The 25569-nt window shown below is 35.0% G+C and overlaps 2 protein-coding genes across 4 annotated transcripts in view; one reads left to right on the top strand and one right to left on the bottom strand.

Moving 5' to 3' along the window:
• The window catches only part of Ndf (Nucleosome-destabilizing factor), a 361893-nt gene that overhangs the window by 180265 nt on the left and 156059 nt on the right, over nucleotides 1-25569 (bottom strand). The window lies entirely within an intron of this gene.
• Nucleotides 16103-22514, top strand: LOC137618202 (immunoglobulin domain and leucine-rich repeat-containing protein 2). Of its 2 annotated transcripts, none has more exons than XM_068348296.1 (5): nucleotides 16103-16259; nucleotides 17997-19819; nucleotides 20119-20251; nucleotides 20539-20679; nucleotides 20872-22514. In XM_068348296.1, exons 2-5 carry the CDS (start codon nucleotides 18015-18017, stop codon nucleotides 21859-21861), a joined length of 3069 nt encoding a protein of 1022 aa, XP_068204397.1. In that variant the 5' UTR covers nucleotides 16103-16259; nucleotides 17997-18014; the 3' UTR covers nucleotides 21862-22514. The 2 variants fall into 2 exon arrangements, with proteins under 2 accessions (XP_068204397.1, XP_068204398.1); XM_068348297.1 differs by lacking the exon at nucleotides 16103-16259 and adding an exon at nucleotides 16266-16623.

Here is a 25569-nt window from a genome sequence, read left to right as displayed (position 1 = left end):
TGGACAATTTCAGGATGAAAAACACTAATTACTAAGAAGTGAAACTACCGAAGCTAATTAACCAAGGCATAACTGGTTTCCAGGATATTCCTTCTTCCCTGACGTGACATGACTGCGAATCCTGAACTGCACGCCTCCTCTATTAAATCGTCCACGTTGTGCACGTCAGGGCCCAGTATCCCCCCCACATACTGTGCTACTGTGCGGAAGTCATACACTTAAAGACCAAGAGCTTTCGCTATTATCTAACCATTTTTCAAGAAGTGGAAACCTTTTAACGTCTCTCTTAACGTTGTCATTGATTGCAAAATATATCTTTTATAATTTATTCATTGATTCTCAAATAGCAAATTCCCTCATTTCCTTACCTCACTGGGCTATTTTTTCTTGTTAGGGCCCTTGGATTCATGGCATTTTGCTTATCCATCCAGGGTTGTAGCTTAGCTAGTAATAATCATAATAATGATAATGAATCAATTTGGGGATTTTATCTTCACTAACTCACGTTCCTACGAAATATGATTCTTTCTGCGTTAACTTGTCGTATAACTAACAACTGCGACATAAAAACGATCCCTTTCCTGGCAAGAGAGGATGAAAGGCCATGACTAAGCCTTGAATAGTTCACCTCGCATTTAAACAAGTTTATAAATATGTATAAGGATAAAATAGCACGAATGGAGATGGTGATGACCCCACAAAAGGCGGTAGGGAGAAAACTTTCTGGTACATGCAAAGGACATGGAGACACGTGTGACCGCGTCATTATGACATGTTGCATGCAAGCAATTGGTCAAGAACGCCCCGGGGAGGCCATGTGGATGACTCAGTAAATACATTTGCTTGTCCCTAAAGCTCACGACAACTTTCTAAATTTAGGTTTCGCTGACCATCAAATTGAAATATTTCACTGCGTATTACCTTCGTTTGACCTGTCGTAATCTAATAACCTAAAAAAGATTATGTAAAGTAATATTCCAAGACTGCTAGGCTAATGACTTATAAACCATTTAAAAGTGACACTTAAAGCAGGACAAGCTTAAAGGAGTTAAAGAGCTAGGTGGGATGGGGGTCAAAAGAGATGAGAAGTATAAAGTAATGAACACAAAGACTTCAAGAAGGTTGCAAAAGTCCTCTAGAGTTATGAGAGAATCTAGACCGTTCAACGTTGTAGATTAGTATTGTACAATAGTAGTTCATATACTGTACCGTTGATATACATTGTCCCAATGAAAAAGTAATGTCTAAATATTGATAAGTAACCCTGCTTGAGCACTCTAAACCTATTTTTTTCATACACTTTAAAAGGATTACTGAATACAACAAAAAACATTTCCATTGCTTGAGGGTACACTATTTTATCTAATTTCTTTTCCTCTTGTTTTGTTAAAGTTTTTAAATTTTATATGGGAAGTATTATTTTAATGTTGTTACTGTTCTTAAAAAATATTTAATTTTTCCTTTTTTTCCTTTCCTCCTAGGCTATTTTCCCTGTTGGGGCCCCTGGGCTTATAGCATCCTGCTTTTCCAACTAGGTTTGTAGCTTAGCAAATAATAATAATAATAATAATAAAAATTGAATCCTAAAGCAAACATTTGAATCTGACTTCAGTTAACCCTTCTTTCCAACACGATCACCAAACGAAGATTTTCTTCCCCTTAATTTAAGATTTCTTCCAAGTTGTTATGATCATGGAAGCTGTAATAAGATCTCTGAGTATCAACTTTCCAGCCACGTGTTCTCCATCAATTACAAAGCAATTCTTTCTATCAACTTACAAAACCACTGCAGTCATTCAATCAGAACTCTTTTTTTTTTTAAGTTAAAGAATCTCTTTGCAAATTCTGAACGACTCAATAACAAATTCTCCTTCGATATTCAATATTTCCAATACAATAACGAAAATTTAATATTAAAGTGTGAAAAATAAAACTGACGGAGGCAACAGAATAGTGGTGTGATACGAATAAAATGCTTTTTAGCAAGACAAAAATGACACAAACTGTGCATCTAACTATAGATTATAGAAAAAAAAATAAAGAAACAAGAAAATATACATAACATGAATCGGCAGAACTTGCCAAAGGAGCTTTCAGATCTGAGAACACAACATCAACCGGATGTATTAATGAAACACTGTGATTATGTAAATGTACGGCATTTCTCATGATTGTTAAGGTTACTATATCGTAGGAATGATGAATGAAATTAAGAAACGATAAAACGTGAAACGTAGGGCCCAGAAGAAGATCATATAAGCGAACAAATAAATCGATCAACTAAATAAAGACATAGTAATGTGTGGCAAGGTCAATGCACAGGTGTTCATGTAGTGACACATGCATATCATAACGAGAGAGAGAGAGAGAGAGAGAGAGAGAGAGAGAGAGAGAGAGAGAGAGAGAGAGAGAGAGAGAGAGAGAGAGAGAGAGAGAGAGAGAGAGAGAGAGAGAGTATAAACTTGTCTGTTGTTTCTCTTATTATGTACCTATCAGTCGGACCGAATATACTTGCTTATAATTTACCAGAAAAAAAAAAATTCTAACAGCTTAACAACATAATCAAGGAGACACACAAAGCATGAGCATTTCTTAAGTGTTTTCTACATTACAGCGAATTAACCTACGTCTGCCATCATTCAATTTCTAAAATCGGATTGCCATTACTGAATATAGAGATAAGATAAAAAGATTATAGAAGATAACAGTGCTATATTGACCAAAATTTTCCTTTTTACCCTCCTTGGATTGATATACTGTATTTTTATGCTTATCACGTATTGATTGTGATTTTACCCATACATACATACATACACACGCATATATATACATATATATATATATATATGTATATATATATATATATATTGTGATTTTCCTTTTTTTCAAATAAACCACAAATATCTCTTAATATCAAATTCAACCTGTCTTGAAATCACCACAAGTGCGTGTGTGTGTGTGCGTGTATGTTTATGTGTATGCATATATGTATATATATGTGTATGCATATATATATATATATATATATATATATATATATATATATATATATATATATATATGAGAGAGAGAGAGAGAGAGAGAGAGAGAGAGAGAGAGAGAGAGAGAGAGAGAGAGACTACTAAACCATTGCACATACGACACAACATCTGCTGTCATTGATAATACAATGTAATATAACATGGCCTAAAGGTTAACTGAAAATCTCCAGAACATAGCAAGCACACACCCATTACGACTATCAACAAGAGCACCATCAGCAATAACAAAAACAACAGCAGCAACCCGAACGACGACGACTACGCCTGTGCTAATCGATTCCGTGGGACGTGTGTTGCAGTCACGTGCACAGACAGCTGAGCCAGCGCAAAATACACTCGCCGGCAACTGCATCGCATAAAATATCCGTATTTGGCAACTCTTCGCTTCCAGTTGCGTTGCACCGTGTCTCTCCACGTTTCCTCCTCTTGAGGACTTATATAAACATTGGTTTCCGTTTCCATCCTGTATAAAACCTCGTGTGACATCCGTTTATCTGCTTCTAACAATTAATATGCATTAATAGACAATGGCTGCCAGTTATCTACTGTATATAGTCACAAGAATGTCCTGTAATGCGTTAGGCATAATATCCATCAATTATATTGGAATACATTTCAATAATAATGCAATAATACCCCATCATTTGATTAATATATTGTGTATTCTGACATAAGTGCGCATTACAATATAATTCAGAAGATTTTCTAAGAATTATTATGTCTTCCATGAAAGCATATTTCAGTGCAGGAATACTGTATATCAATAAATTTTAATCCATATCTTAACTACTCTTAAAGTTTATATATATATATATATATATATATATATATATATATATATATATATATATATATATATATATATATATATATATATATATATGGCGACTATACTTTCATAATCTCGAATTCTTCATACTTTTATAAAGTCTTAAACTATTGGGGAAGGAATTCTGCATACACTGAGATTTTCTCGTTGATAACACGATACCTATAACAAATAACAAAATATACTGATTAATTCATCTATAAATATATAAACGAATCTACCAGTCTTATCCGGTGCTTTCAGCACGTCCCTGACACTGGATGAAACACTCTAAGTAATTTCCTCAGCCTGGAGATCACGAACACAGAGCGGATTTCCTTTCAGCATAAAATTGAATGAAGTTTGTGACGGCCTTTCTCCCAGGGTCACTTAAATGACCTTGGCAGAGGACCAACTACATTTTGCAGATGAAGTGGAAATCCTCTGCCATATTTCCAATTAATTTTCAACGTCACTGAATTATTGAAATGCCTATTTGAACAAGAGCTTTGGAACTAAAATACATTAAAAAAAAAAATTATACTAGTATGCTTACACAGATAAAATTTTATACCGTAGTGCACTATCAGGGAGATTTTTTTTTTTAAAGAAAGGCAACACTATAATTATTTTCAAAATAACGTAAATAGGGCTTTGACTTAACTATATTACACCAATCTTCTAACACGAGTAATAGACTATCAACTAAAACTATATTCCGGAGAATTTTGAGATTTACACGCGCAACTGAATATGTGTAGTCATCCTGGGAGTTCATGCTAAGAAAATATTACATTCTTCTAAAATTTGAATTAAGCAATAGATTTATTATATATATATATATATATATATATATATATATATATATATATATAGAGAGAGAGAGAGAGAGAGAGAGAGAGAGAGAGAGAGAGAGAGAGAGAGAGAGAGAGAGAGAGAGAGAGAGAGATGAATAAAATTAATATATATATATATATATATATATATATATATATATATATATATATATATTTGTATGTGTATAAACAACTGCTTGACGGCTCGAATTCCTTTTCGCTGGACCTCTAATTGCCACTTCTTTCGATCCAGTAGAAAAACGTCACAACAGTAACAGATGACTTCTTAAATCGGGTCAAAGTCAAGGTCTTGGACGTTGTAATGGCAGGGGGGTAAGGGGGATTAAAAGGGAGGTTTCTATTCACCTAAACATAATAAGGGGGGGGGGGACAAGAATTCTAAAAAAACAAAAAAAGGTTAACAAGAATGAAATCGCTGTAATCAGATTAGGTATAAAGTACACTAGCTCCGATCACAGTACAGTTCGAAGTGGTATGTTGATCAGAGATGAATAACGCGATACTCTAATCTAGCCTATTATCCTTATTATTATAACTAGTGTACGCGACCCGTCAAAAAAGACGGTTAAAGATGTGGGCCTCTATAAGATATACAAATACACGCACAGATTCAACCGTTGCCACCCCGACCCCTTCTCTCTCTCTCTCTCTCTCTCTCTCTCTCTCTCTCTCTCTCTCTCTCTCTCTCCTACACGAAGGACGGGGAGACCAAGTACTTATAGGCCTGGTAATGCCGCTGAGCGTCATCAGAAATATATATATATATATATATATGGCATTGGATAGGAATCTCTGGAGAGAATGGCGATATCAGATGCAGGACCCAACCCGGAGAATTCCGGACGGGATTTAGAGATATATATATATATATATATATATATATATATATATATATATATATATATATATATATATATATATATATATATATATATATAGACACTTGCTCTAAATTATATAGGGGATATTTTCAACTTTTAAATGCAACAAAAATCCAACTGATAAAAATGAAGATCTCATGGCTAAGGAATGATGCATAGCAACAAAGAAAGAATTATATAGCCACAGAAAAGTAGATTTCAGGAATGAGATGAAACGGCCACAGGTAGGGATTCTGAAAATTCATAGTACCCTGAGCAAACTGGAGTTGATCAGTCAACAACAGAGACCAAATCCTCAAGGTTAGAATTAACCCAATAGGTTCCATTGTAAATGTTTATTCGTTCCGTGTTACAGACAATTAAATTTTGCAGTGACATATTCTCTCTCTCTCTCTCTCTCTCTCTCTCTCTCTCTCTCTCTCTCTCTCTCTCTCTCTCTCTCTCTCTCTCTCTCTCTCTCTCTCTCTCACACACATAATATACACACACACACATATATATATATATATATATATATATATATATATATATATATATATATATATATATATATATATATATATATATATCCCATTTTCAGAACCAACCCCTGAAAAACTGATGTCCTGATTTATAGGTTCATATTCTTAAGTAGTGAATATTATCCTCGACAGACTAGTTAATTCAAACAATAGATATACTGTGCTACAGAGACTCAAAGACACACACTTTATCTCTCTCTCTCTCTCTCTCTCTCTCTCTCTCTCTCTCTCTCTCTCTCTCTCTCTCTCTCTCTCTCATTACCGCGGGTAATCTTTCTAAGATAGCGGTACTCTACTTCAACCCAAAATCAAGTAGGCTTACTAGAAGGATGCTTCTTCCTCATTTATTTAACCTATCTCAATAAAATAATTCTATTTCACTTTTCATCGTACGCAAATATGACTCCCTATGTCCCAGATTGCCAAGACTCTCCATACAAATCAATAGACATAGACAGGGATCCAGAAACCATTTTCGCCATTAAACGAGGAATAGAAAGAAGTCCTTCTACCGGAATTAAAAAAAAATGGATGCCATTCGATTAAACTTTGTGTCTACTAACATTCTTTTCCTTCATTGTCTGGTTCTCGTAACGTTCGTTATAAACAATTGCTTTTTATGCTGAAGATCAACAAACTATTTAGTTACTTCGTTCATAATTCATGAGGATAACAGACTTCTGAAACAGAGCAGAGAGAAATAAGGAGAAAGGTCATTGATGATGATAATGATAATGATAAGAGGTAATAATACTCGATGTAGCCACAACAATAATTAAAGCAGTATCAGCTTATCTAATCGTTTTTAGGTGCTCGTCAACTCTTTTCTAGAAGTCATGGTTGCTCAACAATATAAAGATGTTAACCTGTATTTCACAACAACTGAGAGGAACCCACCCACCCATTCAACCCCACAACATTAATGCTTCCATATCCTTTCTAAAACACCACCCCTAACCCCAGACAAATAATATATGCTGTCAGACACATTCCAAATGATATAAATTTTGTGATAAGTTTCCCAAGGCAGCATTTTTTATCGATCTATTTCGATGTAGAGCGGTTAAGAATCATGGGGTTATGTGGCACCGTCGGACAACATAAAATATCTAAACCTAGTCTACTTCAGAGACAGAATACGCAGTCAGTCTCTCTCTCTCTCTCTCTCTCTCTCTCTCTCTCTCTCTCTCTCACCCAAACAGCATTTTTCTCTGGAATCTACGCCATTGCAAGTTCGCTTTACATAAGAAGCAGAACCACAAACCACGAGAATATACACCAATAAAACAGACAAGGTCCCCTCAAGCAAAAGGAAACAATAAAAAAAACCGCATCAAATAAAAACTAAGTAAACAATATGAAAAGTCAAACAATAAATAAGCAAATAAAAAACGCAATCTAAAATAAGCTCTCCCATACACCAGGGGGGTAAGCCAGACATCCCAGGTAAAAGCAGCCAAGATGCGCGCGCTTGTGGGTGCGTATACAAGTGGCGTGTGCGCCGATATTTAATCCACCACTATGCTAATTCTCTCTCTCTCTCTCTCTCTCTCTCTCTCTCTCTCTCTCTCTCTCTCTCTCTCTCTCTCTCTCTCAATCCTTAAATCTCTGAATAATCGGTGAGTAGAGGAAAGTGAAAGAATTGGAATAAATATAGTAACTCCAAAATGTGATAGCAATAAGCGTGTAGGGGAATTTATATTAATATCGAATTTTTAGAATGTGGAAGAAATAAATGAAGCAAAGCACTGAAAACAAAAGGGGAAAGAGTGACACACACACACACACACACATATATATATATATATATATATATATATATATATATATATATTTATAGATGTATATATATAATATATATATTTATATATATATATATTATATATATATATATATATATATATATATATATATATATATATACTATTATTTGTGTGTTACAGATATAAAAACCCTAAAAACACTTCCCAGTAAAATCAGTTAAAGCTCTTGAAATCTTTTATATGGCCCCGTGTGGCAATCCCATATTTCCGGTCTATGCTTTGTTAGCTATACGAACACCCTACAGCTACGTCTTTCTTGCCCTCTGCATTCATTGAAAAAAACACACACAAACACACACTCAAGACGAAATCGTATAATTTTACTTTAGTATTTAAATTCAACTTTTAAAATGGGCATCGTCACCTTACACGTTGTATATTTAGTTTTACAAACACATCAATTATCAGCATACTCCTAAGTCTCTAAAAATAGGCACTTATTTGCTATTGGAATTTGCCTGGAAAATGTTTAGGGACGGATTTGTTTAAAGAAGAAGAAAAAAAAAAACTCATAATTTACCCAACCCCTCTAAAATCTATTTAAAATCAATTGTTGTTAATATCAATCATAAAGAAGTTAAAGAAATATAACCATCCACAATTCTAACGTTTCGAAGAAGAAGAAGAAGAATAAGAAGAAAAAGAAGAAGACGATAAGGACTGTAGAGAATGCGATATCAAAATGAATTGTTGTTAATATCAATCATAAAGAAGTTAAAGAAATATAACCATCCACAATTCTAACGTTTTGAAGAAGAAGAAGAAGAAGAAGAAGAAGACGAGATAAGGACTGAAGAGATTGCGATATCACATGCGTCCTGAAAGATTATCTTGGGTATCATTCTGGTCATAAACAAAACAAGACTGAAAAAAACGATAATCACCAACACGCACAGATTATAAACATAATAACAGAACCTGCATTGTTTTCTTTATTTGACTCATCATTAAAAAATAATTTTCAGGTCAAATCAGAAGCAACTAACTGTTTCTTTATAAACTTCGAAGTATGTTAAAAACTAATCACCAACACGCACAGATTATAAACATAATAACAGAACCTGCACTGTTTTCTTTATTTGATTCATCATTAAAAAATAATTTTCAGGACAAATCCGAAGCAACTAACTGTTTCTTTATAAACTTCGAAGTATGTCAAGATTTATTAATTAACTTGTGTATGTTGAATTGCATGTGTAATATAACATGTGACGATGTTCTGAATAAACAATCATTACCTTGTATCAATATTCAGAACTGAACACAAAACTACTGCAACATCAATTCCCAATAATGATGATAATGATAAATTTCATAAAATATTTTCCACTGATGTTACTACATACTCATTAACATTTAAAAAATCAGATTATATATATATATATATATATATATATATATATATATATATATGTAATATATATATATATATATATACTGTACTCAGTGAATATGTGTGTGTGTAATATATATATATATATATATATATATATATATATATATATATATATATATATATATATATATATATATATATAAGTAAAGAAAAAAATACGTATTTTGTATTATTCCTTCTTCAAAAACCAAATGAAAAGACCCCAGTGAAATGAGAGCCATCTTTTAAATCTTGGGACAAAGGCATCATTCAAATGACCATCACATCCCACCCCTTAACGAAGGGCAGGCGTGGCTTAAGACGAAGGCCTTATTCAGGGGGTCATCCATACCCATAATAAATCATAGAATAGACGACACGTTTGAGGAGAAATTCACACTTCAGTGTCAGATTTATGATGATGATAATGTTGACCAGGAAATTGGGGAAACCCCTTATTGTTGCATCATAAGGTTAGAGTTAGAGAGGCTGAACAGCAAGATTCAAGACATCTGGTATGGAGGAAAATGGTTTAAAAGTGAGTGTAATGAGAAGAAAAGACGGTATAAGACCCTCTTAATGACATCACCAATGCACTGATAGCACAAAGACATACCACACTCTGGTAAAAGGCTCAGAACGTCTTTGCCTAGCGATCACTAGAATGGGGTTCGAGTTCCGCTCAATCTCGTTAGTTCCTTTGGTCGCTGCAACCTCACCATCCTTGTGAGCTAAGGATGGGGGGTTTGGGAGAGCCTATAGGTCTACCTGCTGAGTCATCAGCAGCCTTTGCCTACCCCTCCCTGATCCTAGCTTGGGTGGAGATGGGGTTTGGGCGTTGATCATATGTATATATAGTCAGTCTCCAGGGCACTGTCCTGCTTACTAGGGCAATACCACTGTCCCTTGCATCTGTCATTCATGAGAAGCCTTTAAACTTTTAAACAAGGCCTCCTTAGAGACGTGATATAGAATCCACTGAAATATGCAAATTAACGTTAAACAATAATATACCTGTCATACTCAATTTGCAAGCCTTTACAGGTATGTGTGCAGGTGTACCCAAGGACGACACGTGGCAGTGTTTTCTTGGCACGAAACAGCCTCTATAAATACAACACAAGCCCTCCGCGTAAAGAAAGTTTTCTTATTATAGAACATGCAGAAGTTTCGGTTCCTTCATTCCTAAATGTTTTATAAAGTTGTGAGTTTACCATTGCAACGACTTACTGCATACAAAATTTTTCTCATTAAAAAGTAAAATTTCCTGATCTTCACAAATGTGTGTGTGTATATATATATATATATATATATATATATATATATATATATATATATATATATATATGATGAAAACTGGTCAAACGTCCGTCACCTGGACTAGAAACAGCTGTATTTGTTGTGCGCGCACACACACAAACATATATACTGTATATATATATATATATATATATATATATATATATATATATATATATATATATATATATATATATATATATATATATATATATATATATATATATATATATATATATGAAGACGAGAAATTTGACGGAAACATATATGGTCGTCTTGTTTCTTGTGTTCTTATGTCAATTGGCTGAGTCAGCGATGTCGTTACTAGACTTTAAATGCCAATTTCTTCTCTTCAGCGACATATATTTTCAACACGAGGCGATATATTTTCCCACTGGGACATATCTTCCCTGGAGAAATATACCGTATAGAAGTATCCTTGGCCAACCTACTACATTATATATATATATATATATATATATATATATATATATATATATATATATATATATATATATATATATATATATATACAGTTGAAAGTTTGGTGAACCAATCTCTCTTGGGTAAGTGCAAAGAACATGCCCAAACCATCTCCATCTACCCCTCGCCATAATCTCATCCACATGTGGCACTCGTGTAATCTCTCTTATAGTTCCATTTCTAGTCCTGTCCTGCCATTTAACTCCCAGTATTCTACTGAGGGCTTTGTTTTCAAATCTACAAAATTGTTGGATATTGTTTCATTGTCATACCACGACTTTATGTCCATACAGTAACACCGGTCTTGCTCTACTAATACTGATTTCTACATATAATTTCAGGCGATTTAATTTCCAAATTTTACTTAACCATTGTCTGATTATCTTTTTTCAATCGTTCATTAAACTCAAATTCTAAAGATCCTGTATTAGAGATCATAGTTCCTAAATATTCAAATGATCCCACCTCATTAATCCTTTCTCCTTCCGATGATATTTCTCTTCCATTGCATATTTCGTTCTCATCTTAGACTTTCCTACATTTATCTTGCGTCAAACCTCATGTTATATTTCACGCATTCTGGTAAGCAAGATTTGTAAGTCCTGTGGTGTTCTAATGAGGACAGCGTCATCAGCATACTCTAAGTCAGTTAATTTCCTGTTATCAATGCAGTCCAACCCTTCTCCACCATCCCAAACTGTTCTATGCATTACAAAATCTATGATGATAAACAACATAGGTGACAACATATTCCCTTGGAGTACTCCACTGATAACTGGAAATTCATTTGATACGGCTCCATTAACATTAACTTTGCACTAGCTATGCTCAGGAAGATTTAATCAAATTTATATATCTAAGATGAACTCCATAATAATGCAGGACTCTACAAAATTGGCCGATGGACATTATCAAAGGCTTTTACATAGTCAACAAATGCCATCAAAAGTGGATTTCTACATTTTACACGTTGCTGTACACGTGTGTTCCATCCAAGGTTGCCTTTCCCCATCCTTCGTTGTTATGACAGATTCATATCTCTTTTCGATTGGTATATCATTCTTCTTCTTTGCCCCAGTAGAGATTTCATTAATAATTTTATGAGCAATTATTACGCCATAGCCACTCTCTGTCAGCCTCGTCTGATTTCCTGTCTAAATCTTCTCTCCAATCATCCCTGGGTTTTCTTTTGACTTCACTATTAATACTGGTATACTTAGCATGCTCTACCTTGTAATTTTCATTACTTCCTCGAAAACATTTTATAGTATCCCAAAGTATCATTTGATATCCATGGTTTTCTCCTTGTAACTGCATGTCCCAAAACTTCACTACCAACTCTGACCGATATATGTTCTTAATATCACAAATGACTTCATTAATTGTCTGCTCTTCGTCTCCTAAAGTCTCTTAATATCACAAATGACTTCATTAATTGTCTGCTCTTCGTCTCCTAAAGTCTCTAAGACTGAAAATCAATTCCCACATTCAATTGCAAAGGTTTATCTGAGCCAATCTTCTATAAGCTTATTTGTATCAAACCTAGGTATTCTATCTACCTTTCTGTAGGGTGCTTTCAGTTTTAATTTCAGTGTGGTAATGAGGAGCTGGTGATCACTACCAATATCTGCACTTTTATAACTTATTACATTTCTTAGAGTTCTTCTTCTCTCTTTATTAATGGCTATGTGATCTATTTGAATTTTGTAATCGACAAATGGTGAACTCCATGTATATTTGTGGATGTCCTTGTGCTGGAAAAGAGTACTTCTAATAACAGGATTGTTTGTTGAACAAAAATTTTAAATGTGATCCGCATTTTCATTTGCAACTTCGCCAAGATAATATTGATAAGCAATATAGGTATTATTAAAGGTTAAAGTTTAAAGGTGTCTGGTTTCAGTTCCAGTTCCATCAGAATAGATGCTCACCAGAACGTCAGCCGGGCAAGCCCAAACCCCCACTGTGGTGCCCTACCACAGCAGTAGCCTCCCCAGTAAACAGCTTAAACTCACGGCCCTGGGCGGGGATCGATCTCTTGCCACGCGAATGCGAGGCAAACACGTTACCACTGTACTAGCCAAGAGGCTAGTAAGTAACCCATTAATTGAATGGTTCCTACACCCAGCATCCCTGTAAAAGGTACAATGAGTCTGATATCTAAAAGAGCGACACGTGCACAGTAAATAAATCACATCAATTAACAGATGAATATGAAACTGTCAAAATCCACATACAGCGGAAATAGCAACGGCAGGGATATGCCAAATAGCGATATATACGACGAACTTAACAATATTGACTTTATGGGTCGGGAAATCGGTAATGCTTTCATCGCTCAGTTAGGCTGAGGGGAGAGGATGACGGGGACAGTTTGGAATGTTCGCATACGTGGGGAAAGTGGGGTTGGAAAATTGTATATCGTACAAAGATAATTTAATATTATCATTATCATCATCACTAGCTAAGCTACAACCATAGTTGGAATAAAAGGATGCTATGAACCCATGGGCTCCAACAGGGAAAAAAGCCCAGTGAACAAAAGGAAATAAGGTAACAAGCAGAATAGTTGATCAGGTTGGCATCGCCTCATTTCATACTTGATTCATTAAAATGATTTATTTAACGTTATTACTCAATACATCTTTTATGTTCGTTATGTTATTTATCGCATATAGTTTATTAGTTATTTCTTTATTTCATTTAAGCAGTGGGCTTCTTTTGAAGTGAAAATAATATGTGAAAGGTGCATTTTCAGGTTAATGTTTATGAAAGATGCATTTTAAGGTCGATACCCTTCTTAAAAAATTCTATCTTAAGTGTTTATTGCTTCTCTTGTAGGTTACTTATTTCCTTTCCTTACGGGACTATTTTTCACTGTTGGGCCCTTAGGCTTATAGTATCCTGCTTTCCTAACTAGGGTTGTAGCTCAAATGCTAATAATAATAATAATAATAATAATAATAATATGTTGGAATATTTGAGGTTGTAGTATTCTGATTTTCCAATAACGGCTGTAGCCTGGATAATAACAATAACTCAAATATGCATCGAAATTACATATATTTAATTGAAAGCAAGTTTCTATTGAATGCAAATCCCTTGTCCCGATAATTAAAAAAATAAACATATAGGTCTAATTGTAAAAAAAGAAACAATCATACGAGTGCTCAATAGTAATGAGAGAGAGAGAGAGAGAGAGAGAGAGAGAGAGAGAGAGAGAGAGAGAGAGAGAGAGAGAGAGAGAGAGAGAGAATTGTTGTTCTGTAAGATGGTTTGGTATGTAAAAAAGAATAGAAGAGAGAACGACTTGGAAATGGTCATATGGTTATGAGAGTACTTGAAAAGAAAAAGCCTTAATATCCTTACTATATATAAGTTTTTATAGGAGATATTTATTTTCAAAAATCTTAGTTTTCCTTGCTTCCTTTCGTCGCTGGGCTATTTTCCCTATTGGAGTCCCTAAGCTTATACTATCCTGCTTTTCTAACTAGGGTTGTAGCTTAGCAAGTAATAATAGTAATTAATGATGGCGCATTAGTAATGACCTTCAGAAAAAAATATCATATATATATACAAAAAAATAAACATCGAAAGCAAAACCCTGCCTTATATTTAACCAAACAATCTAATGAACTCAGACAATAATTGTAAATTGTCCTGTAATGAATTTATTTTCCAAATAATTTAGGCCTTGGTCATTTAATTAGAATCAATTTACACTACACACACACAAACAGAGAGAGAGAGAGAGAGAGAGAGTAGGTTGGCCAGGGTACCAGCCACCTGTTGAGATACTACTGCTAGAGTTATGGGGTCCTTTGACTGGCCAGACAGTACTATATTGGATCCTTCTCTCTGGTTACGGTTCATTTTCCCTTCACCTACACATACACCGAATAGTCTGGCCTATTCGATGATGACTGTAATTGTTCAGTGGCCACTTTACTCTTCGTAAGGGCAGAAGAGACTCTTTAGCAATGGTAAGCAGCTCTTCTAGTAGAAGGACACTCCAAAATCAAATCACTGTTCTCTAGTCTTTGGTAGTGCCATAGCCTCTGTACCATGGTCTTCCATTGTCTTGGGTTAGAGTTCTCTTGCTTGAGGGTACAGGGCACACTATTCTCTCTTATTTGTCTTCCTCTTGTTTTGTTAAAGTTTATATTTTAATGTTGTTACGGTTCTTGAAATATTTTATTTTCTTTGTTTCCTTTCCTCACTGGGTTATTTTCCCTGTTAGGGCCCTGGACTTGAGCATCCTGGTTTTCCAACTAGGGTTGTAGCTTACAAGAAATAATAATAATAATAGTCTCTGTGCCATGGTCTTTCACTGTCTTGCTTGAAGGTACATTCGGGCACACTATTCTGTCTTATTTCTCTTCCTCTTGTTTTAACAGTTTCTATAACTGTATATGACAAACTTATTCAAGGTTGTTATTACTCTTAAAATTTAATTGTTGGTTACTTTTCTCTTAGATTCCTTATTTCCTTTCCTCGCTGGGCTATTTTCCTTGTTGTAGACCTTGGGCTTATAGCATCCTACTTTTCCAACTACGATTGTAGCTTAGCAAATAAAAAGGTTTCATTGTATTACAGGGCAATGTAACCTAGGAAAACATCTACTTATTCGTATAGAAAAAATTACGCTCCCTTCGAAAATGACACACGTTCCCGTCGCAAATGAATAGTTTCAGAAATAAATATACATCTATATCCTCCGATAATGGGGGACCCCCAGTGGGAACTCGGGGTTTTGGGTGGGGAAAACATACTGGGGAATCGATATATAAACGTAAAACAAGCAAATATGAATATAGATGTATGCATGGTAATGGTGTATGAAGCATACAGCGTGTATAAGCGTCTGTAAAAGAGGTGGGGGGCACAGCTGACTGCTTCTAGAACGTGAACGAACGGCGTCTGCTGCTGCTGCTGCTGTAAGGCAGCGGCGTCGGCGTGCAGTGCTAGCGGCAGCAAGCTGAACCAAGGAAGGAGCCCCGTGCAGCCGTGCTCCCTCCCCCCTCTCGCCTCTGCTTATTCTCTCGGTTTCGGCTTCAGTCAGCTGACAGCCGTGATAGTGTTAAGAGTAAATTTCAAAACGCTACGTAGCGTCTGCTTTACCTTTGCCCTCAAATTAAACGTCGAGCAACCTTTATTATGTTACGCAAATGGTAAGAGTGCTTCAATCCTAAGCATTTTCACTGTCCCAAAAGTGTTTTTAAATTGAAGAGGAAAGTTGTTAGTTTGTAACGGAACAGTGACCACACTGTCGTTTTGGTCGGAGTGAGTCGCTCTTGCCACACAACAGACCCGCCACCATCAATCCTGGACTAGAAAAGAGAGCGTGTTCTCTCTCTCTCTCTCTCTCTCTCTCTCTCTCTCTCTCTCTCTCTCTCTCTCTCTCTCTCTCTCTCTCTCTCTCTCTCTCTCTCTCAATTTTCTGGAATTTCAAAGAAAAATTGAAAATACATACGAAATACAACCAACTAGCTTCACAGCAAATTATAATGATCTTATTACGATAAGTGAAAACAGGTAACAAAAGTGATATGCATAAAACGTAACATAAATCTACTGTAAACAATGGGTTAGTTGTTGCTTATTAACTTGCATAACAGTAACATTGTTTTTACTTCGATGTTTTATTGAAGAACCACACATCAGTTGAGTAAACCCACAAAATTCTAAAATATTGTGTATTTAAAGAAATTGAACAAATTTGCAATATTGTGGAAGTATAAAATTTTTTATTTGTGTTTTTCATTAATTTGTTCATCTAATTAGCAGCTTTGTTTACCTTGTTCCACATAACTTAATGGATAGTTTACAAAATTGATTATATAACCCAACGACTTCCATACGCTATTTACCAAAACAGCTGATGCTAACTAAAGGTGACGGTCCTCTTTGTCATCTAGACCAGCACTATATCTTCTCTTACGTCGTTCATTATTCTGCTGCTGTTATTGACAATAATATAGAAAATTAACACTTATTTTTCCCCGATTGATAAAATTGCATTATTAATCATAATTGAGTATATATCTATATGCATACAAGATCATAGAATAAGATTACAGTACAAATGGGACTATGTGCCTTGAAATGCTCTAAAACTGGATGTGTGGCCACCTGTTACTGCAACGGTTTTGAAATTCAAAATTAATTCATCAATAAATATTAAGAATGAGTTTAAACAATTTATTTTTTTTCATGCATAAAGAGTTAGTATGGCTATATGTAAAAGGAGTTACCAGTATTTTATTCCATAGAAGGCTTCTTTTTAACAGCACCACAACCAAACTTATTTAAATTTATTGAAGTAACCCACTTTGTTTTCCTACTAAAATGATAAAAATTTCATATTTAAAATTTTACGTACTTTGTTATGAACTACAGGTATTTAAAAGTCTACAGCATTAATTGTTCCTCATTCTTAAAATATCTTATAATAAATTGTTATTTCTTTTTACTAAATTTCTATTTTTATGGATGTGCTGCATTAAAACAGGACTAATAAAATCAGAGATACCATTATGTGAATGTAAAAGTACAACTAATCTTCTGCTAGTAATTTTTCCAGTATTTAGCTTTAACTTTTTTCTGTGCCATATATATGTATATTATTGTACTGTACTAATATTCTACTATGTTCTCTTTCAGCCGTGTCCATGTTATATACTAACAGATCCCTGATGGCTCCCTACCAAGAAGAGTGTTTGGAAAACGATACAGTATATGGAAAATGTGTTTAATGCAATTAATGCTTTTCTCTTTTCAAAAGGTCCCAGCAACACCATTTGACAAATAATAAAAAAAAAAAATATTAAATCTTACAGACTATATTAATGTCATAATTTACAGAAGCAGGTGAAACGGAAAAATTTACAGTAAATCACTTATTACAGGCTGTATGAGTGGTGGTGATGGCGGTGTGGAGACGATGGTGGTGGTTAAGTTGGACTCTGACATTAGCGTTGGTGGGGTCAGCAATTGCAGTTGTCCCAGAAAGTGATGGCTTTGGAGAAGGATCTAACACCCAATATGATTCTGTTGGGATGTGGAGATCAGAAACTGGGATGTCTTGTCCCAGTGACTGTGAATGTTTGCTACCTCACCACGTTAAGTGTCAGGCCAGGCCAGATGACATTCATCCACCACATCTACCCCGAGACACTACCACCTTAATACTAGAGGGATATCAAAACATCCCCTTCCATTCACTGGCCAACCTAAACAATCTTCGTTACCTAAGAATAAAAGGCAGTTCGCTCCAAGATCTCAATACCTTGCCTCGTTTACCACTCCTGGAGCAACTTGAAGTTACACACAGCCGCCTGAGTACACTTTCAGGTCAAACGCTTCATACAAACATTCCTACTCTGACTCACCTAGTTGTGTCCTACAATCTCATAACTGTGCTCAATAATACAAGTCTCAAGGGACTCAATCACTTACAAGTACTAGATTTAAGAAACAATCCACTAAGCAACGTCCATACAGACACCTTCCAAGGGCTTGATTCTCTGACCATTTTGGATTTGTCATCATCAAATTTATCAAAACTAAACCACCGCTGGTTGGTGGATGCTGCTAATTTACAGCGGCTTTTAGTAAGCAATGCAAGCCTCGATGAGCTGCCACTCCTTAAAGGAGAACACTTAGTATTATTTGATGCTTCTCATAATAACATTTTAAATTTACCAGACCAACTGCTGTCTGGCGTTCCAAAACTTGAAGAATTATTTCTTCAACATAATCCTCTCCAACACGTTTGTGAGCAATCCTTAACAGGGGCAGGTCAATTGCATTATTTAGATTTAAGTTACACACATATGGTAAACCTTGACGAATATGTTCTTGCTAAATTACCCTCATTGAAAGAACTAAACCTAAGTAATAATGAAAAACTAGAGCGGGTAGAACATGGAGCCTTCACAGGGCTCCACAAAATGGAAAGGCTGAACTTGGCCTATACTCCTAAATTACATGAAATTGAGGAAGTGGCATTTGATGGACTTCCTGAACTTGTTACTTTGGACCTTCGAAACTCTGGTCTAATGGTGCTACCACGATCGCTAGATAAGTTAACTAACAGAACTTTAATATTACTGTCTGGAACAGCACTTCACTGTGATTGTTATCATTACTGGCTTCCGAAATTGCTCACACAATCAGACATATCACTTTGGGAAGGTTTGAACCCCTTGGAATGTACTGATGGTCAGTTCCGAAATGTCACTGAGTTGACTGAGCTTATCGATACTTTGGAATGTGAAGCACCGGAGGCCATCACCTCCTCTAATGAATGGCTTCATGCAAGAGGAGGGCAGAGTGCCTTACTGGAGTGCAATGTGACAGCTAACCCACCCCAATCTATAATTTGGTTCAATGCCAAGCAAGAAGTCTTCCGGTACAACAACTCTTATAATGAGAAATGGACAAGCTATCATATCCGTCAAGTAGAGAGATTGGCAAATTTCAATTCAAGATTTGAAGTATTGGCCTCAGGACAACTGCTCATAAGAGAAGTGACACGTTCTGATTCAGGCCGTTACAAGTGTTTTGCCTTTAATAGTGTAGGCAATACATCTGTTGTAACATTCGTGGGACTAGAAGATACACCACTTCGCAACTTGTACATCGAGAGCATACTGTTTGGCTTTGCTTGTGCAGCTCTGTTCCTGCTAATCACTCTGTTAACTCAATTTATCAACTACCTCATGGACAGGTAAGTTAAGTTTAAAGACATAATTTTTTCAAAATGCTGTACAATTTTGCAGGCATTCTTAAAATAATGGTGTGAAAAAATTCTTGATCTGACAATATTTAAGTTATGTTTTTCCACAAACTTAATTATTTCAAATGTTAAGATCTGGGTATTTTATCCATTTTATAACACATACAAAATCCATTAAAAACAGCTTGTGTTATAATATAACATGTCATAAAATAACAAAAATAAACAATTATTTGACATGAAAGTAGACAGACAACTTGGTTAAGCAACAAACGATATCCAAATTATAGGTTGGGCTTGCAGTGTTGCTGCTGCAGAGACAGACTTTCTCCTAAAGCTCGGCAAATAAGAAAGCTACTGGAAAGTGTTGAAGGATACAAAACTCAGCAACTTGATCGACTGCGCGAGAACTACAATGCCCAGGTAATGATCTTTTAGGACATTGTTTATCTAATTAACAATGCAATATACTGTACAGTACCCACAATTTACCAGTAATATACAGCATATAATTTTCCTGCATTACAGAATACAGTACAGTATAAATAAAAGGAAGTAATGCTATAAATATTATCATATGCAGTGCAGTTCTAATTTGAATCTAGCTGCTATACTTGCTACTGTTTGTATACACAGTAAACCTCAAAATCTCACATCATATTGGGGATGAAAGTTGGGTTTTACCATTTATTTTCCTCTTATACTTGCAGGTGGCAACTATTAAAGACAGCTGCTATCTACAGATGGAACGTATACGTGAAAGTTATGGTGGGCAAACTAAACATTTGAAAGATTTAAGGGATTATAGTACTCAGGGTCTCACCTCTGTACGAGACCAATATCTTGATCAGGTAAGCTTAAACTTCGATTAACATCGACTCACTTGAAACTATAGTTGCACATGACACAAATGGAATTTAAATGAATCAATAGTCACCCCTCATGACAAATTAGTCTTCCAAACAAGGAATTGATACTGTAGTTTGGATAATCAAACTTACATTTAAATTATACTAATTCTTTCTTTCTTTCACATCCACCAGGTTAACAAGGTACGCGATTACTCCGTGTCACAGATGAACCGAGTAAGAGAGAACTACGTATTCCAGCGACACAGGATACGAAAGTTCAGTGCCCAACAGTTACTTAAGCTGAGAGAGACCTACAAGTATCAGCAAAAGACACTGAATAAGATTCTTGAAAATCTTCCGGATCTTTACCTTCAGAACTGTAGAACAGGTGGTTGTCAAAGGAGTGATTCAATCTTGTTCGATGATGCATTAAATGGCATAGATGCATATTACAAAGTGGACTTCTTTGACACACAAAGTCATGGATCCGATTATTATACTCCAGCTAGTACGCTAACACGTTCATTCCGTGCTTCTAGAGCTAACGATCCATCAAAACGTCATTCAAGGACCTCTTCTAACACATCCAGTGATTTTATGGAAGCTCAAACGTGGATTCACAGAGAATCGGCGAGCATGGGAAGCAACAGCCCTGCACACCCTAATCCACCACACTTTCGGGGACACAATCGAAGCATGAGCATGGCCACTCCTGCTTCATATGTTCCAGAGCCAGTGAGAGTGCACAAGCGAAGTTTTAGTGCTACTCACCCAACACGCAGGGTGGTGCCGGCACCTGAACTGCGTGGTGTGCCTGCCAGAATTACCTTGTGTGAGGAGGTCAGTGATTATGACCTAGCAACCCCTCCTACTTCCCCTAGTTCTCAACCAGGAAGACCTGTTGCCCCACCCTCAGTGACAAGTACCCTCGTCAAAACAAATGAGCATCAAGAGCCTTTGCATGCTGCCAGTCAGGAGGAGGTAGAAATCAATATAGATATGGCTGATGATGAACCCTCTGTTCACATGCCATCTTCAACGTTAGGTAAAAGCATTAGTGATTCTATAGTAGAAAAACAAGCTAATGATAGTGACAAGCCTCACAGTGAGGATGAAACTTTGTTATCAACAGTTCCAGGAGACTCAAGTAGTGGTTCAACTTCCTATGAAACTTCCCTTTGAGAAAATGGGATTTCAAAACCTATTTCATAATAAATAATGGTGCGCTTATTTGAAGTATTTAACTATTTTCCAGTAACATCCCTTGAAAGTATTATTTATTGGATATGGTCAGAAAGTGATAGTATTTGTGAATCGTATACATTAAAAAGAAATGAAAGTATATTTATTGGATATGGTCAGAAAGTGATAGTTTTTGTGAATATTACACATACAAGAGGAATAAAACGTAAAGTATATTTTGTTAAAAGCTCATCTGGAAATTGAAATCATAAGATTCAATGCATTGCATTCAATGATGTGTATTCTAATTAGTGCTAATCTGGATTACAAAAGCAGAAGATGAAATAATTTTCTGCAGGATATGGATACTGGTAACCACTTGTGCCAACATTAAGCTGTGATTACGAGACCTGCATTGGCTGATAAGGAGTTGTCCAAAAGGAGCAAAGTACAGGAAAGAACCAAAACTTCCCCCTCCCATGCAGATGTCTAATTTGCCTTTATAAGAGAAAGTATCATAATCTCATCTTAAATATCATCATTCATATATTTTCAGGTTAGTGCCATATGCAAGAGTACCATTTTTGACCATCACACATGATATTTTTAAGGTTGTTTTGCGAAAGTTAAATAATATATAAGAAAGTAAAGTCGATGAGTATTTCATTACCCATAAGTTCAATATTGATGTATTTAAGGTTAGAAACGGTTTTGAGGGATATGTTTACATATTTTCAAAGGCTATATTTGCCTTCAAAGCATTAAAAAACTAGTCACCATGTAAAGTATTTAAGAACAAGGTTAGAAATGGCCTTGAAGGATATCTTTACAGATTTTCAAAGGCTTTATTTGCCTACAAAGCATTAAAACTAGACAATAAGTAAAGTACTTAAGAACAGTCTTATACACAGACACGGATCCTCGTTTATGCAAAGAAACTTGAGTTCATAGTGTGTACTGTACATGCACACTAGTTAGTTTCAACTTAGTGATAGACCTCAAATAATCCAAGGAAAAAGTTGTAAATAAAGAAGCTACAGTACAGTGTCCATTTTTGTTTAATTTAAAAAAGAAAATACTGTACTATAGATAAAATTAGTTGAAAAATATAAACGGAAAACAGCAGCACATGAATATTAAAGGAACAAAAGAAATCTAACTAACTAAAGACCCTAAACTGGTTGAGTAATAAAAATTTCATGGCTTGCAAAATTCACAATAATTCAATAAAAGGTGTCATTGTCAAAAGTACACCACTTGGTTAACATTTTTCAAATCCTTCCAACTAGTACTGTAGTAAATTTTGTTCTTATAAACTGCATTAGTGCAATAATGTATGCTTCTTTTCAAATGATTCAAACAAATCATATATATCGGATACTGTACTAGCTCTATTAATGACATTACTATGGTAATTTACAACATAATACTGTGTTGGCCCTGTTAATTACATTACGAAGGTTATTTCTACTAACATTGTATTAGCAAGTTTTCACGGAAGTGTTGCTATGTGATCGAATTTCAATGAGCACTACTAAACTGACGAAAGAACTTCAAAATATCTTAATAAACTTCAACTAAAACCCTGACAGTGAAGGAAGCTAACAAATCCGCAAACACACAAGTTTCGGAATTAGACTTATGGCTTACAGTACCATAGTCGCCATGGCTATAATTATAGTCTAAGCTTACTGATGAGAAATGTATAGTTCTTATCTAGGATAAGCGGATGCTAAGCTAAATCATTTTAGTGTTGTTTAATACATGAATAATTGAATATTTTTAAATGAAGAAAAAGGTAAACATTTAAATTTAGTCGGATGAAAATGCTCAATGATGCACATACTGGGTATAAACAACATTCATTCCAAAAAGATTTTTTTTTGAGGAGACTGAAAAGCTATATTAACCTATATAAAGCTACATACATGAAAAATACAATGCAAAGACAATTTCTTACATTACATAGATGGAAACCTCTTCTCATATGAGGTTCATTGACTAAATGCTGAATGCTAAAAGTGACGGTCTTGTTCAAATCAACTACTACAAGTAAGGGTTCAAATGTTTGGAAAGAAGTTAACTTTTCCCTATCATGAACTGATTTTCCTTTATCCTGTTATTCCTTTTCCCTGCCATATACTGAGGTTTTAACTTGCTTAAATAGTGAATTCATAAGCTAAAACTTATTGGTTATGTGGGATTTAAATCACATTACTTCAAAACAATTGTTATAGATATTCTTTTTAAAGATTAACCATTAAGACTGTTGAATCAGGAATCAAACTAGAACCAGTCATTTAGATGTCTGTTCTTGTATTATCTAAGAGAAATACTATAAAGTACAATGTAAATGTCCTGTTATACAGGCATAAACATAACTTCTCTGACTAGAATATCAAATACCAGGGCTAAATTGTCACTATATCATAACCAAATTTAAATGTCATATTGGCACAAAACTTTGCAAATGATCTACTTGTATGAAATTGCCTTACAATATTTACTTTATGGCTCTTGAAAATATGAAGCTTAAATTTTGTACTTCTAGACAAATTCCCTTGATTAATAGTAATGTATATTATTGTAGAGATAGATTTATGATGGGTTTTTCACCTAACCCTACTTAAATCATCATGTATTTTTATTCAAAATGGCATGATCTACCGCTATGAAATTACAACATTATCTTTAAAGGAGCTGACTACAGTATGAAGATTTTACATGGTGGGATTTAAAGCAAGATACACTACCAAACATAGTTTGCTGTGAGGGAGAATTCTTGAACTACTGCCAATGGTTCTGTATTAGAGAATACTGTATAGCCTAGTTGGATTTAATAATCATTTATGGGTTTCAGCATGGGATCAATGGTGTTTTAAGTGTAATACATATCTTATGTTTGCATATGAAGTAACACTATGCTTATTGAGATTTCTTGAATACTCAGTCAATATTATAGCACTTATCCCATTTAAACATATTGAAAAGGAAGCATTCAACCCGTTGGTCATTCATAACCAGCCTTCAAGGAGAATGTTAAGGTGTCGCAAAAGCTCCAAATTCTCTTGATAAATGTTTGCTACATGACCACCGATTCTATTCGTATTTAATTATTTCTTTCTCTATTTTCCTACCTTACTTTACAACTGTTATGTTTTAACACCCAGAAAGTACCTTAAACAGCACATCAGAAGTATAGTAGTATCACAGATTTTAAGTAGCATCCCTTCACCCCAATGACTTACTTTCTATCTCTTCCCCCACTACCTGTCCCACTTCCTTGCCCACATCTTGATCACATTCTAAAGCTTCATTGATGAACAAATGCACTGAGCCTGCCTCTATTTATGAAATTGTTAACTTCTTTAAATAACTTATGAATCCTTCAAAGAAATACATAAGAAATGAATGAAGATATCACAGATTTAGACCTACTCTGGTGCAAAAAATTTGTATGAATTAATCTTGGCAAAAATTTAATTAGAAAATAATGCTCCACATTAACTTTCCACTGAGGAAGACATCCTTTTTAAATACACACAAATTCATAGTGTAAAAGCAAGAAAGAATATAAATAATCTTACTTCAATAGGAGTGTCAATCTACAGCCAAAGTACAGTATGCATCTTTTAACTTCAATAGGAGTGTCAATCTACAGCCAAAGTACAGTATGCATCTTTTACAAATATTCTACATCCAAGTTAC

This window comes from Palaemon carinicauda, chromosome 24 (genome assembly GCF_036898095.1).
Source record: "Palaemon carinicauda isolate YSFRI2023 chromosome 24, ASM3689809v2, whole genome shotgun sequence".
NCBI classification, from domain to species: domain Eukaryota; kingdom Metazoa; phylum Arthropoda; class Malacostraca; order Decapoda; family Palaemonidae; genus Palaemon; species Palaemon carinicauda.
Note: the sequence above shows the minus strand (reverse complement) of the source record. Positions and strands in the feature narration are given on the sequence as shown.

Coding starts and splice junctions, on each gene's coding strand:
- LOC137618202 (XM_068348296.1), top strand. CDS start 18,015: ATGGCGGTGTGGAGACGATGGTGGTGGTTAAGTTGGACTCTGACATTA. Junction 19,820..20,118: donor ATCAACTACCTCATGGACAG/GTAAGTTAAGTT, acceptor TCCAAATTATAG/GTTGGGCTTGCAGTGTTGCT. Junction 20,252..20,538: donor GCGAGAACTACAATGCCCAG/GTAATGATCTTT, acceptor TTATACTTGCAG/GTGGCAACTATTAAAGACAG.